Consider the following 16,828-nt stretch of genomic DNA (forward strand, 5'->3'; position numbering starts at 1 on the left):
CCTGGGTCGGAGCAGTTTTGCGGAACGAACGTGTTATTTACTTAAATAGCACGAGAATTCTGGATCAATCTGAAAAATCTCTATCCCTTCCACACACTACTCTTTTCTCCTGCCGAGTGAGTCACGCCTACCCCGAAAGGGAAATGGCTTAATGGTGTAATAATAATAAAAGATTTAAGTAGTTTGATTGAACATTTCCAAATCCACCTATTCATATAAAATGTATGAAACGAAAAAATAGATAAAAATATATTCCTTTTTTAGCCCTGGCTTTTCAGCGTAAAATCTTGGTTGAGATTTTGTCAAGACAATCCAAACGATACATTAGCGTAATTAGCTAGAGCGTGCGGAGACTTAGGTTTTAAGTTGTTTAAGCAGGGTTCGAATCCCCCAGCGGGTGCGATTTTTCATAGCGTTTGAGCATGCGATTATATTTGTAAGTGACCGTAAGTACAATTTCATGATTTCAAAAATAAATAAAGTGCAATTAATATAAATAAAACATTTTTTGTGCAAATTTATCATTATATTCAATCATCTGTTTCGAGCCTGCCTCACATTTTTAAGCATATATAAGAATTCTGTTTATTTTTCTTACTTTCCGCTTCATACGCTTCATTTTTCTTGTTAAGTAATTTTTTCCTGAAAATTTAAATATCTTCCATTGATAACTAACTGACCAACCTTTCATTGCTCTAATCTACTATCTTCGAGCATAAGCGTGTTCGAACAAAGCCTATTATAGCAATTAACCGTTCATTGCTATATACTCTACCTCCTACTCCACACGCGATCATACACTCAGTCCCTAACGGTCAAACCTTTTGCTACTCTAGACACACGCTTTTAGTCTAAACCATTTAACTGCCATTCCTAATATTTTTATATTAATCTTTGTTACATGGCCCAACGTGAAAATGAATTCCTTTACTTTTCTGAGACTGAGTCACCTATTTCTAACAATGATGCCCAGGTTTTCAAATTAGATTTCTCTCCGTGCATTTTTCTCATTATATTCAATAGCGTAAGTACTCGCTAAACCCTCAAATATTAAGTTTGAACTTGTATACTATTAAAACTTTTTTCACAAAACTATTTACATATTTTACTGATATAAATATTATTTACTGCGTTTTCAGATATAAAAAGGATTATATTTAACTTTTTATTTAAATTAAAGTCAAATATTCCACTTTACGAAGTTTTTTGGATGACATTTTAATTAATGTTTTCCATTAGAATTTATATACATCGTTTGGAAAATTCGTTTGAAATGTAAAATGAGTAACATTCTTTTCATTTCAATATTTGTTTATGAAAATAACATTTTATTTATTAAAAAATAAAGTGGTCTACTTCCATTGCTTACAATGCAAAAACAGGGAGTGATGAGGCAACTAGCACCGCGCTGAAGATATTAGGAACTAACCAACTTAGGACACTAAGGGATCGCCATTAATTTTCAGATGCAGAAGGCTGACCCAAATGCTCTCCACAAGCTGGACGAGTGGGTCACGTGACCAGATTCCTACCTTATCGCCAATTTTCTTATTTCCCAACTTATTTTCATACGAAGCGCCACATTGAGTTGAAAATTTGGGATAATGAATAAGGAGCACTAAAAATGATGGGGCTAGTCCTTAAGAAAAAACTTTTTTCATAATTATACAAATTTAGGAACAGACCCACAATTCTTAGTGCTTCTTGTTTGGTATCCCAAATTTTCAACTCGATGTGGCGCTTCTGGTCCCGTGACCCACTCATCACATGGCCTTAACGAATTTTTTCTACGACTCACTAGTTATTAAAATATGTTGTTAGTATACACATAAACGCTAAAATAATTATTGCATTCCAATATTTGTTTCTATTGATAATCCTTTCTGCTGTGAGCAGAACCAAAATCAATGTTTTCGGAATTTGGTCGAGAAAACGTTTGGCATCTAAAGGACTATTCAAACGTTTCATGCTTGTGACTTGGCTCACAAGCTTGACTTATTTCAAAAAAGCTACCAGAAACGCCAAAAATAAACAGGCAGGTGCAAATTATTTTACTTACTTTACATGTCTTTTTTAAGCAACCGTAAATGAAAGTCAAAAACACAAATTGTGAAAATATTTTTCATTTTCTGAGCCACAATAGATTCAATACTTACTTGGATTTCGGGGCCGTCCATATAAACTACGTTACCAATTCCTAGGTGTGGAGTGGGCCAGTCTTGCCAATTTTCTGCACCATAAACTTTGTATATCAAAATTTCTGAATAAATAATTTTAATTCATCATAAAATTGATTTCTAAAGGTTTGAATATTATTGATAGAAGAGAAAATTTAAATTGTAAATGATTGTTTAATAATGGGAAATAACTCTGTTCTTAACATTTAGCTACCACACTATAATTTGTAAATTTTCTTACATTTTTAAAAAGATAAAAAAATTTAATTATAGGCAAAAACTTATTTCGAAGAACTCCAAAAAGAAAGGACCTTTTTTCTAATTAAGAAAGATTTGAGATTTCTGCGAAAATTTTAAACGGTTCAGGTTTTATTTTAAAAAATTTAAAGTTTTGAAGATTTGAAAATATGTGGAAAAAGAATATGGAAGACTAAGACCATTTTTTTAATTTTTCAGGATGCAAAACTTTTTTGGGTGACCTGCATTTTGCAGGGTATTAAGAGAATGTGAACATAAATCTTAAGGTTCAAAGGACAATTTTAAATGATTGTTTTCTAATAAATTCTAAGAGAAAATTGAGAAAAGACCACAAACAATTTTTAATTATTTCCTAAAATTTTTAAAAACGTTGAATGATTTTGAAACACAATTGTGCAATTTCGCCATTCTAATATTTTTAGAAAAAATGTTCGTTTTGTGAGGTTTCACGAAAAGAGAAAAAAATGTATAGGTTCCTAGGGAAAATTAAAATAATTCCTTGTTTCGAAAAATTAATTTTAAGAGATTATAAAAAGATTTAAAAACATTTCAAAAGATTTTTAAAAAATAGTAAAAGAAGAATGATTAATTTTTAAATTAGTTGTTCAACTCAAAATGTAATCATTCCATTTTAGGTTGAAAATTAATTTTATATATTGAAAATTGATATTTTCTGGCGGAAAGTTCAACTTTTTGGTTAAAAATAATTCACCTTTCTTTGGGAGAAAATTAATCTTCTTGGTAGAGAATTAATCCTTTTTGATGAAACCTCCAGCAATTTTGTACAAAATTAAACTATTTAGTCGAACATATGCACAGGTATAAAATTCATCTGTTTTGTAGATAATTCGTCTTTTTGACTTCAAAATCCAATAATTTGAATGAAAATTCATACCTTTTGTTGAGGCTTCATTTTTTTTGTTAAGTAATTTTTTATCTGAAAATTTAAATATTTCATTTTTTGTCGAAAGTTTAACTATTTTGCAGAAAACTCATGTATTTTGTTGAAAATTCGTTGCTTTTGGTTGAATTCAATTCCTTGCACTTTTTAAATTTAATTGTTGGATCTTTTCCCTGTAAGAAATATATTCATATTTATAAGCTCGTAATTAAAGTTTTTTTAAGCTCAAACGTGAACCATTTATTTCGCAATTATTTCACAAAGATTTCACAAGGATTGTAATAATTTAATAATGATTCCAGAAGGAGTTTAAAAGATTTAACTAATATTTTATATTTGTCAATTACATTTCACATGCATTTCACATGGAAGTCGATTAAATAAGGTTTTTCCTTACCAATAATAATTAGTTGTTTCCCAGACGTTAAATTAAGAAATTTTACATCCCGAAATTCTTTACATAACATGGATTTCAATAATTTATCAAATATTTCACAAACTTCAAAATATTTCAAATGGTTGCACAAAGATTCCACAAAGATTTTACAAGAATTGACAATATTTTCTAACAAATTTCACTAAGAGTTCAAAATATTTAAATGATATTACAAAGAGTTTAATGATTTCATAAAGACTTCAAAGACTCCACAAGGATATCAATGATTTTACAAAAGTTTCATAATGAGTTAAATGATTTGATAAAGATTTTAAAAGATTTCAATGATTTCACCAATATTTCAAGAAATTCAATTATTTCACAAAGATTCCACAAACATTTTAATGATTTCAAAATGTTACTCAATGATTTTATTAAGTGTATAAAGATTTCACAGAAATCAAAAATTTTCCTAGAAGTTTCAAATATATTTCAAAAGATATAACAAAGATTTTAATTATTTCACAAAGATTTCAATGATTTATTAAATATTTCAAAATATTTCATAAGGATTTCAATTATTTGACAATAATTTCACTCCGAGTTTAAATAATTCACAAAGATTCCACAAATATTTAAATGATCTCGCAAGGATTTAATTGATTTTACAAAGATTTCACCGAGTTCCAAAGATTTAAATGATTACATTTTTCTTTTAATGATATAATAAAGATTAAGTAAATTCAAAAGATTTCACAAAGAGTGTGGAGATTTCAAAATATCTTACAAAGAGGCTTGTACATGGTATTTCAAGAGTCATCAATCCCTCAGGTTTTTCTAACAGTTCGTGTCTTTTTTTTTAATAAAATCTCATACAAAATATTATTTGCGGCTTTCAAAGAGGCAAAAAACATGCACAAACAATATTCTGAAAGAGAGAATAAAATTACTAGAAATTGAAAACGTTAAATTGAAGAAAGAAAATGCAGCGTTGTAAAATGGTTCTAAACCACTGAACGATGTAAAAGATAGCAAAAGCTTTGGTAACTGTAAGTCCAGTAAAGCAGAATCTTCCAATTTTTAATGTTAAACATAAAGGTTGCTAATGCAAAGGAAACTGTGCCAACAAAAAATGCGGATGTATAAAAAGAGACCTATTATTGTCTCCTTTTTTTCATCTCTGACTTTGTTTCTCTTAAATATTTACATACGAAAGATTCTAATGAAATCTTTAGTTACAGAACTAAGAAAATAATGGAGCACCTAGACAAGATCCTCCGTCAAAGGAAGTTCCGAAAAATTCTGATATTGCAAACTGCTTATCAGGCTTATCAGTGAAAGAGACAGCCAATCGAGTCTGTAAGCTCAGTCGATGACATTTTTTATGGTGCAAGTGATCCAGACCTCGAAAAACCGATCGTCAACTTGGACGCGGTGAGGAAATTAACTTTTAATACCGATGAGGACTCCCCTGAGAAGGAAAATCAGTTATTATCGACTCAGGAAAACGATGAACAATCATCTCAGAGTCCAACAGAGAAAGATGAACCAGTGAAGAAACTTACAAACAATAATGGAAGGGGACGAAAAGGATCTTCTACCGAAATTAATGCAGAGCAGAATGACGATGGCAGTAAACTGAAGAAGACTAGGAAGAAATCAACTTCGAGTAAAGAGAGTGTCGCGAATTCTAAGAAGCAAAGAAGCAAAGAAAGGGAAGTAAGTTGAAACGCACTGCTTCCGTGGAAATAGAAACGCAGGAAAAGCTTCCAGAAGAGTTGACTGAAAACCCCAAAGTAAATTCTAGGTCCAGAAAACTTCGCGGAGCGTCGCAAACTGAAGAACAAGATGAGAAAAAAGATGAAGAGCAGACTGATAGTCAAATACCTGAAAAAGTCAAACCAGCTGCTAAATCTGAGAAAGATGATTCAAAAACTCTAAATTCGCAAAGGAGCAGAGCATCTGGTTTAGCATCGAGTAGGTAGAGTATTTCGAATATGAAACTACCAAAAGACTGGAGAAAAGTCAGATCGAGTGTTTCAGTTGAAAAAATTGTGGAAGCAGCAGACAACGAAGATTTGAAAAACACGAAGGTTCAAGTAAAAAGAGTCAAGGAAATTTGTTAAAAACTATCGTCAGAAAAGCGACGAGAGCAGTGTCGAATAAAAGAATTCTAGGAGGAGCTAGGGAAAGGATTAAGAAGATCATTTTCGACGGGAGAAATAAAAACAAACTCGATGCAAAACTCAAAGTTGAGTTCAAAGCTTAAAACAAATGTTAATGAGATTGAAGGCTCGAAAGCGAAAACTTTGAATCGATCGTTGTCCAGCGATTCTTTGTCCAAGAAGCCATTCAAAAAATTGATCTCTAGGGTTTCATCCAGTTTTCGCAAATCAAATTCTGTGGAAATTGAGGAAAATGCTTGGAAGAAAAATGAGTTTCAAACGTCCCAGACATTCGTTTCTTAGGAAACTGCAGACAAGGTAAATGTTCTAAAAGTAACTCTACTACTTCTGAATTTATGTTTAGATTTTCTAGAATTTACTTTAGAAAAATAAAGAATTCTCAACGTTTTACTTTTTTTTTAGAGTTTGATATATCCAATGCAGCCTACCCGTCGGCTTTTAAAAAGTCCCATTCCTGCAGTCGCTTTTCCACAAACACCCCAACCTTATGACAGATATTCGCCACCGATTTATGGCAGATATTTTAATCAAATGGAAATAAAAGTTGGAATTCCACCTCCTGAAATGTTATAAGGTAAAAATATTTTATAATGTTATTATTTTGGCAATAGATTTTGTTAATTATTTAAATTTTAATATTTAAAAAGTAATTCTCTAAATTTAAAGCGTATCACGTGATATAATAAGATTGAAAATAAGTTTAATTTCAACTATTTTTTCTTCTCAAACTTTGTTTTACTATCTTAAAAGAAAACTTAAAACGTTTGAAATTGAAAAAGTTTGTTAAAAAAGTGTTTTGAGTTGATCAAATGTAAATATAAATTATTTAATTATTTTAAAAAATGTACTGTAGCTTCAGCACTAAAATTGGCAAAATAAATGTTTTAAAAAGACTGTTGTAAGTCCCTTCAAAATTAAGCAATTGACCAATTTTAACGGTAAAAATAGATTATTTGAAAAAAGCTGAATTTAACCAAAAATACGAATTTTTAACAATATGGTTAAATCCTCTACGAAAAAAGATTAATTTTTAACCAAACAATTGCATTTTTAATACACAAAAATTTAATTCTTACAAAAACAGATGAATTTTCAAACCAAAAAGACGGATTTTCAACCAAAAAAAATTAACTTTCATCCCACACAAAACTGAATTTACAACAACAAAAAATCGGATTTTTCAACTGCATAGTTCAGTTTTTCAACTTACGTGATCAATCTTAAACCAAAAGAATGAACTTTTAACAAAATAGTTCAATCAACCTAAAAACTTATTTTTTAACAAAATAGTTACATTTTCAACTAAAAAAGATCAATTTTCATGCAAAAAAAAATTAATTTCAACCAAAAAAAAGTATTAATTTTCAACGAGAGATCAAATTCTAACTAAAGTGATAATTCTTTAACCAAAATAATGAATCTTTATTTTTTAACAAACTTGACTTTCAACTAAGTGGTAAAATTTTCCGCTAAAAAAGATTTTTATTTGACCAGAACTACGAAAATTGAAAAAAAATAGTTTTTTCTTCAACCTAAAAGAATAATTTATAAATAAAAAGTTGCATTTTAAACTAAAAATGATCAATTTTGATACAAAAAGAATTCTTTTTAACCAAAACACAAAATTATTTTTTAATACAGTATTTAAAATTTCAATCTAAGAAAGGAATTTTCAACTAAAAAAATTAACTCCCATTCCACACAAAAGTGAATTTTTAACCATTTTTCATCGAAGAAATCAACTTTCAACCAGTAATCATTCTTGAACCAAAAACATGATTTTTTAAGAAAGTTGACTTTAAACTAAGTAGTTAAATTTTCAACCAAAAAATATTTTAATTTTACCGAATCTACGAATTTTCAACAAAATAGTTGAATCCACCACATAAAAAGTTATTTTTTAACTAAATATTTGAATTTTCAACTAAAAAAGATCAATTTGCATGCGCCTAGGGCGCGCTACTGTTGGTTCTCGCACTTCGCGCTCGATGTTGTATTTATCTCGCGCTACGCGCTCGGTCTTTATATTTCTCCCGCATTCATGGACACACCTTTTAAAATCAAAGGTCAACGGACTGACAACTGTAATTTTGTGATTTTGAACTTTCTTTTGTTAAAGCGCTTTCGGCTCTAACGAACACATTCTCATCCCGTATCTCGTGCTTCGCACTCGATTTTGTCCAACCTATCAACTTTTTTATATTATACACAACCCTTTTATATCAATTATAATACATTTTTTATTTAAATCTACCAAGGATTACTTATTATAAAATTGCAAAATAAAAATCAAATTGTATTCATCATGATTATTTTTCTCTTTGTTTCTTATTTTGCTTCAAATTGTATTCTAAGCTGCTCTGAAACATGTATCATTTCAATACATGTATATCATTACAATTCATTAATATGCATAAAAATTGAATCATACTAATTCTTATTTCCTTGCTTTTATCATTTTTTATTTTGAATGTTGTTTTTTACGATAAAATAAAAACTACTGCGCATCTACATAGGTTCTAATACAGGAACCAATATAGGGTCCTATGAAGGAGCCTACATCCTCTTTTGTCTATTCTGTGCTTTTTCCAAAAACTTCATTTTTGCATTTTTTATCTTATGTTTTACGATTAAAAGAATATCTACTCGCCCAATCGAAAAATGATTAATAATAAATTTATAGATCTTTTTAGGCGAACAACTGTTGTCTGGTAATTGAAGTTCATACTTTGTGTCGTTTTTTCAAACAAATTTCATATTTTTATTTTGAATTATATTTTTTACGACTAAAGCAAAAACTACGTGTCCTGTCAAAAATTATAGCTCTTTTTTGGCTGAACAATTTTGGTCTCATTTTTTTTCGTAGCTTATATCGAAAAGTGATTCATTATAAATTTGTAGTTCTTTCCAGGGCGCGCAATTTCAGCTTGTTCAGTTTTTTCGTATCCTGCATAGTTTGACCAAAAAATGGAATTTTTCATTATTTTTGGTACGATCAAATTTGGAATGTTCAACTTTTCGACCAAATTAAAAAAGTTGTTATCGTAGTCCTGTAGGGTTTTCAAAAAGCAAAGTTTTTCTTTTCTTGACTTTTTTTCATATCATGCGTTGTTTGGCGTAAAATGTTCATTTTAGTTTGTTTTTTTTTGGATTTTAAAAATGCTCTAATCCTGGTAATTTTCTTTTTATAGAAGAAAGTCAAGAGAATAATTTTTTGAGTTTCTGAGTACTATAAATAACAGCACATAGAATTTTAAAATCTTGAAAAAAAGGGGTTTTAAAGATTTTTAGTATGATGAAATTTTGAATTTTCAACTGTTCGTCCAAATGAGAAAAGTTGATATGATAATCTTGTAGGGCTTTCAAAACACAACTTTTTCTTTTCTTGCCTTTCTTTCATATAATGCGTTGTTTGGCTTAAAATGTTCATTTTAGTTGTTTTTTTGGGATTTTGAAAATGCTCTAACTCTGATAATTTACTTTTTACAGAAAAAAGTCATTAAATAAATTGTTTAAGTTTTAGAGTACGATAAATAACCGTTCATAGAATTTTGAAATCCTAAAAAAATTTGGTTTCAAAAACTTAAGTTACGATCAATTTTTGAATTTTCAACTTTTTGACCAAATTAAAAAATTTGTTATGACCAGCTTGTAGGGCTTTCAAAAATCAACGTTTTTCTTCTCTTGACTTTTTTTTCATATCATGCGTTGTTTGGCTTAAAATGTTCATTTTAGTTTTTTTTTTTAATTTTAAAAATGCTTTAACTCTGATAATTTTCTTTTTATAGAAAATTCATTAGGATAAATTGTTTGAGTTTCTGAGTACTATGAACAACCGTTCATAGAGTTTCGGCGTAAAGAGTTGAAAATGATAGCCGCATTCTTTTAAATACCAATGCTACTTTTAAATTTGATCGTTTCAAATAAATTAACAAACTAATTTACAAGTATTTTTAATTTTTATATGTGTTTTCTTTTTTTTTAGAACTATGTAAAGAGGAAGTCAATCCTGAAAAGTTCCCTTCAATTCCACACCGCTAGATTGTAAACGTGTAATTTTGCCAACAGACTTACGAAGCAAAAGTAATTAATTTTGAATGCTTTCAATTTTTTTGTTACCATGATTTGAAGTATGAATACAAGATAAAATTATTTACAGCACGAAACTGTTTGGGACTTGCAGGCAAAAATACTGTAATGCAATTTTTTCGAAAGTAAGAATTATTGACAGCAAATTATTCTTTTTTTTTCAAAGTTTCTGTCAAAATTACTTGCAATTGGAAAAATGAAAAGCAGGTAATTTTGACAGCAAATTCAGAGAGTTGCATCAAATATAAAATTATTAACTTCGCCAATTTTTTGTAATGTCAGGAAGATATTTTTGAATATGAAACTCTTTTTTAACTCCATAAGTAATAATTTTGTATCTATATTTAGTGCAGTAAGCAGAGCTGAAGTTTTCATGAACATAATCATTTTCATTTATGTTTACAATATTTTCGTCATCAGTAAGCTTTGTCAAAACTTTCTCCAAGAGAAATTCGCGTAATCGCGAGATCTGTTTCAGAGGTACGACGGTGATGGCGCTGACGTTTGAGCATTCCTACAAAGTGCCCAAGGACAGTGTGGCAACCTTGTAGGATGCCGCCATTTTAAGTTCTGGTTCACCGAGGTTGGCGCGATTTTTAAAATTACACAAACACAGATCCGTTGAAAAGAAATGAATACATCAATAAATTTATTGAAATAAATACATAAAAATACAAGCTCTACCGACATACCTGGGAGTATTTTACTTTATTTTAAGAAATTAGAAAAAAAAGTAATAATTGAGCATTTCTCCCTTTGATGGCGATAGGTACCTATTAGAGATCCTCAAGGAAGAGTTAAGACACGGAATACTTCAAATATGATTGGCGCCGCTGCACCAGAACTAGTTAAACTCTTGTGAGTTTTGATTGGCATGAGTTGGCGCTATTTTCAAATCACAATTTTATGTTTAAGAGGATTTAATACAGAATAGAGACAACACTCAAACAAGAACCTTATAAATAATTGGGGAGGTTATTTATTCGAATAAATGACGCAGTGTCCTTATCCCGTGCAAAATTTTAGTGGGTCGCCGTTCGGGCCTTGATCGTGAAAAATGTGGCCCCGTTATGGTATTCTGTCTAGCGCCAGACCGTAAATTAAACGCCCTACCCGACAGGGCCCAGATCTGGGCATCCAAAATGGGGCGCGATCTGGCCCAGGTATGGCCCCTTTAATTTTTCATTTCTCTAATTAGTAAGATTTAAAAGTTTTCTTATAATATTTTTTTTAGACATTGTGTTTTACAAAATTTCAATTTTTAAACATTCTACATGTTTGAACTGTTTGCTTTCCTTGAATTTATCGCTAAGAGTTTGCTTTTCGAAGAAAACTATCATGTTTTTAAAAAAAATGTTGAAATTTACAACTATTACACACACATACACATTCATAAATGAATTTCAATTATTGTTTCCGAAACCTTTCTGAATCTGTTCAAAGCGGCCTTTAAGATTCTTTCCCTTTTTCCAGCAGGGATAATGTATTCCTTAAGACCAATACAGCCTTAAGTGAATAAATCTTTTTTATTTGAAGTCAAAAACATATTCAGTGGTTTGAACATGAAAAACATACTCGCATACTCGTAGCGAACGCAAAGCGTAAGATAGACATGTTTTGAAAACAAAGAAATGAGTCTGAAAAACAAAATTTGGGCGGCCATCTGTTATTTTTATTTTTTTTTTTTAATTCTGAATTATGTTTGTCATCGCATGCTTTATAGAAAATAAATCTGCCGCTTGTAAGAATTTGACGATATTTTGTTATTAATTGTAGAAATTGTAATTTTTGATCAAATTTAGGGATCCGCCATATTGTAAATGAAACATTTTTTTCGTCAGATCACTTTTTTGGTCATTCGAACAAAATATGGGGGGGAGGGCGAGACAAAAAATTCAACAATGAAAAAATAACGACCACCCTATTCCGTGCAGAAATCGAAATATATTTTCCCGATTACCGATTAGCTCTGGTAGATTGAATATCTTTGGGCCAAGATCGGGATAATTCCATGGCCCAGACCCGAGCCAGACCGGTTCAAGTATTGCAACGTCACCTAGTTCCAATTTAGGGAAATTGCCTTGCTATCGAATACAGTGTTTTATTTTTGATAAAATTCCTGGTTATTATCTAAGTTGAGTTTATAATACAATTAACAATATGCCAAAGTCTAGTACTACTCCACGAGCCGCCAATTCTTGGCGCCGGTGTCATAACGACTTAGCCTAAAAATGTTACCTAACCGCACGCAAGTGACAACTAAACTTAACAGGTGATATTTTCTAATATCAGATTTCGTTAGTTTTGAACTTTTTAAGTACACTGCATGATCAGAAACCATTAAAAGTTTGAAAATGAGCTAAAGTATTGTGAGAACATCAGCCATATGGGTTTGACATCATACATGATACAGAATCAGATCATTATGATCTCAAAATTCGATCATTCACTTCGGCCGATCAAAACGCTCTTGAATTGCGTATCATTTTTGTTGCATATCAAAATGATATTGATTTTGGCATCATTTTGAACACTTTTTTTTACTGTGTACCAGAACTTTGGTATGTTCGTGGAGCGCAAAAAGTTTAAACAATTTTATTTTTTAATAATTCTTTTGTTTGTGAAAATTTTGAAGCATATGTGTTTCAAAGTGAATATTATTTTTCCCTGCCCTTAATAAATAATCTGCCCAATCATTTATAATGTTCTTGTTTGAGTGTTGTCTCTATTCTGTATTAAATCCTCTTAAAAATAAAATTGTGACTTAAAAATAGCGCCAACTCATGCCAATCAAAACTCATAATAGTTTAACTAGTTCCGGTACAGCGACACCAATCTCATTTGAAATATTTCATTTTTTCAATTGCAAGTAATTTTGACAGCAACTTTGAAAAAAAAAGAATAATTTGCTCTCAATAATTCTTTCTTTCGAAAAAATTTCATAACAGTATTTTTGCCTGGATGTTCCAAACAAGTTCGTGCTGTCAGAAAATTTTATTTTGTATTCATACATCAAATCATGTTCGTACAAAAATTGAAAGCGTTCAAAATTCATTACTTTTTCTTCGTAAGTCTGTTGGCAAAATTACACGTTTACAATCTAGCGGTGTAGAACTCAGGCTTTCACTGTATAATCTTCATTAGTAATTCACATATTTTTTAAATAAATGCGAGTTGATCTTACCAATTGATATTCCATGTTTCTTTAGATTTACAATGAAAAAGACTCTAGTGATATTTTGTATGCTTTTTGTGAATCGTACATTTACTGTATCTGTTTTCTACTATACATTGTTCACTATTTATTATCCAGTTATTGATATTCTTGTAAGTGTTGTAATAACTGAGTTAAACATTTTTTAAAACACAGGTGCAGAAATGAAATTTTGAGACTGAATATGATTGCGAAAATTCTGCATCTCTGTAAAAAGATTATTTGATTATCTGCTCCTTTAATGTTTTTTGTACTTTATCCAATAATAAAGAGAAAATGAGTTTGATACCAAAAAAAATTATCAAAATTATTTAATGTTAATGATTTATTTTATTTTAGAATAAGAAATAATAATAGTCAAAAAATTTTTGCCAAATTAGCAAGTTTCATATTTTAAAGTCTTCTGAAGTCTTTCTAAAGTTCATAATATATGAAATCCTTTGCGATTTTTTTCAATTATTTGAAATTGTACAACAAAATAAAATAAATAATTAGAAATTGATATTTTTGAAATAAATATATTTGATGGCTTCATACTTACTATGTTTCCTTAATTTTCTTTTTTAGTTAATACGGTTTCAAATTTTTTATGACTTCACATACTTGAAATAAAGAACAAATGCCTTAAACTTTTTCACTTCTGATATTATTCATTGATTTAAAATTGCTTGAGGCTATGAATTCTCTAAATGCACTAAAATCCTTGAATTCGTGGAATATTCATAATTCGTTTAATTCCTTGACTCCCCTCTAAGTCCTGAATATCATGGATTCATTGAATTCCTTGACTTATCTGTCATACTTGAATATTCTGAATTCTCAACTCCCTAGAATATTCTGAATTCCTGAAATTCATAGAATTCTCTGAACTCTTTCAATTTATTGTATTCGTTTAATGTAACGAAATCCATAAATTCCTTAATACTCTGTATTCTCGAAGATCAATTAAATTCTATGAATTTTTTAAAACCCTTGAATATCTTTAATATTTTGAATTCTTAGAATATGCCCAACTCCCTGAAACCCCTGCATATTTTGAATTTTTTGGATATTCTGAATTCCTTAAATTCTCAGAGTATTCTGATTTGCTGAAAGCCTTGATTTCACTCAATTCTATGAATATACTGAATTTTCTCAATTTCTTTAATTTCCTGAATCCTCTGAAATGCCTGAAATTCTATGAATTCCCTACAATAATTAAAATTCTTTAATGCTCTAAATTCCTGGAATATTCTTAAAACCAGTCGTGCACAATCATTCTCAAAAGTTGTTTATCTTTAAAATGATTTATAAAATAAAAAAGATCTATTATTAATTTCCGTAAATCTTGATGGAGGATTCTAAACACATTTCAGAAAAAAATTATTCAAGGTAAATTCTTTTCATTGAATTGAAGTCCTTGGAAAGCATAGAATTCTGGAAATTACACGAATTTAAGAAATTCAGAGGATTGAGGGAATACAAAGAATTTCTAAATATTGCAAGGAATTTAGACGAATTCTACCCGGATGGAAATTTAAGTCGAGGGCTGGCCATTCTACGGCTGGAGAGCCCAGCTTTAAGCCGGGAGCGTCAATCACTGAATTAGAGGATCAATTTGATTATTTTTTACTGTAGAATTGGAGCATATTAATATATGAAATTCCACACGCCTAGCACACAGACAACATTAACTATTTTCACTTGGTCGTTGAGAGACAAGAAATGTATTTAAAAAATAAATATTAAATGATTGCGAGTATTTTGACTTTGAATATAATATATCTTTTCCTAAATCCAACGCCTAGTAGTCGGGAGTGTTAACCACTGCGCTAAACCGACAAGTTGAAACTCGTCGAAAAAGCCATCCTCATAAGCTACTGTTCAGAAAAGTAAAGTACCAAATTTTAAGTTCTCTTTTTCTAATTATTTATTACTATGCGGCGTTATGTAAATATAAAATACATGATCTTTTAATAGGAAAATCAATAAGATACATTTTAAATAAATCATTTAAATCGATTACAATTTTTCTTCGCAAGATATATTGTTTTTTCCCGTTGTACACTATTTTACAACCTTTTACAATGACAGGAAATGTAATTTTTTATGGACATTAAAATTTTTTAACGACGCAACTCAGAAATTTAATCGTGAATGTTCAAAATTTCTTAATAATAAAATTTTTTTTAAATTCGTGTAAGGTTTTACATGTGGAAAAATTCCAGTATTTAAAGACCAGCCTGATTGGACCAGCCGGGCACCTTTTAAAAACCACCGCCTTAACAACAGAGAACTTCTCTAAGGCATGGGACACGGTTGTGTCCTTTTACGAGAATGGGCATCTTCTAGTCAATGCTGCGCTGCAATCTCTCTTTTCAATAAAAAAATGTCTCAAGAATCTACTGCTGAAATAGAACGACTGTATATAGCGACCATGCAAGCCTATCAAAATTTTGACGCGTTACAACGACCAGTCGATCAATGGGATGACATTTTGATTTTTATGACTAGCCAGAGACTGGACACCGTATCCGTAAAGGCCAGGACGATCGTCAGCTCCAAACCCTCGATCCACACGACACTCGCACTTTGCAAGTGTTAATCAAGGAAATCAAGGTCGCGAAACCTCAGATGCCTCTTGCCCGTTATGCTGATCAGACCATTAACTTGCTCATTGTTCTCAATATCAACAGAAGATAACAAAGCAAAGTAAAGACTTCGTCCTCTCCAATCAATTGTGCTTTAACTGTTTACACCCTCATCGAATAGCTGGTTGTCGATCTTCAAGAAAATGTTTTACATGCGGTCGACGGCACCTCACTACTCTCCATCAGACAGATCTTCATTTAAAACCAAAGTCATCATCTACAGGTCAACAGAGCTCATCAGAGGAACCAGCGCAAAAAAAGTCAATCACCTTCATCAGGAATTTAAGACCAACTCGGTTGTTCTTTTGGCTACTGTTCAATTGAAAGTAATGAATGCTCACAAAAAAGCATTTACGGTCAGAGCCTTATTGAATCAAGGCTCCGAAGTATCTCTGGTCACTGCAAATTTAATCCAACGTTTTCAAATTCCACGAAAAGCTGAATCGAATTCTCTTCTCGTAGTTAGGGAACAGAAATCAAACAAAAGCAAAGGAATTGCCTCGCTTACAGTTCAATCACATTTCGATTCTTCCACAGAAATTACATTGGACACTCATATTCTTCCAAGACTGACCTCCATGATTCCTACAGTACGCAACCCCCACACTGATTTACCCTTTTTCAGAGATTTACCCTTAGCAGTTCCCAGCTTCTCAGAGACAGGGCGCATTGATATTATCATCGACGCAGATTACTATGGTCATCTTCTTGAAGGACCTATCATTAAAGGATCGGCCGATTCCCCATTGGCTCCACTTACCAATTTCAGATGGGTTGTCTCCGGTCCATGTAATCTTTCATCTCCGAGCTATCAAGTTCAGTCAAATCAGTGTTCGATCAATCAAACTCTGCACTATGCACTTGAATGATTTTGGCACCAAGAGGAAATTGCATCTTCGTTCACCAAATCTTTATCACCCGCTGACCAACAATGTGAAGAGCATTTCGTATCTGCAACAACACGAGACTCAACTGGTAGATACGTAGTCAGCTATCG

The 16,828-nt window shown here is 30.9% G+C and overlaps 1 protein-coding gene across 1 annotated transcript in view; it reads left to right on the forward strand.

The window, feature by feature from the left end:
• The window catches only part of LOC117178515 (VID27-like protein), a 28,387-nt gene extending 22,690 nt beyond the window's left edge, over positions 1-5,697 (forward strand). The window contains exons 2-3 of the mRNA XM_033369943.1: positions 5,082-5,431; positions 5,473-5,697. Of these exons, the coding sequence (XP_033225834.1) occupies positions 5,082-5,431; positions 5,473-5,697 (575 nt within the window). The remainder of the gene's footprint in view (positions 1-5,081; positions 5,432-5,472) is intronic.
• The last annotated feature ends 11,131 nt before the right edge of the window (positions 5,698-16,828 follow it).

The sequence above is a fragment of the Belonocnema kinseyi genome, chromosome 8, assembly GCF_010883055.1.
Source record: "Belonocnema kinseyi isolate 2016_QV_RU_SX_M_011 chromosome 8, B_treatae_v1, whole genome shotgun sequence".
Classification (NCBI taxonomy): Eukaryota; Metazoa; Arthropoda; class Insecta; order Hymenoptera; family Cynipidae; genus Belonocnema; species Belonocnema kinseyi.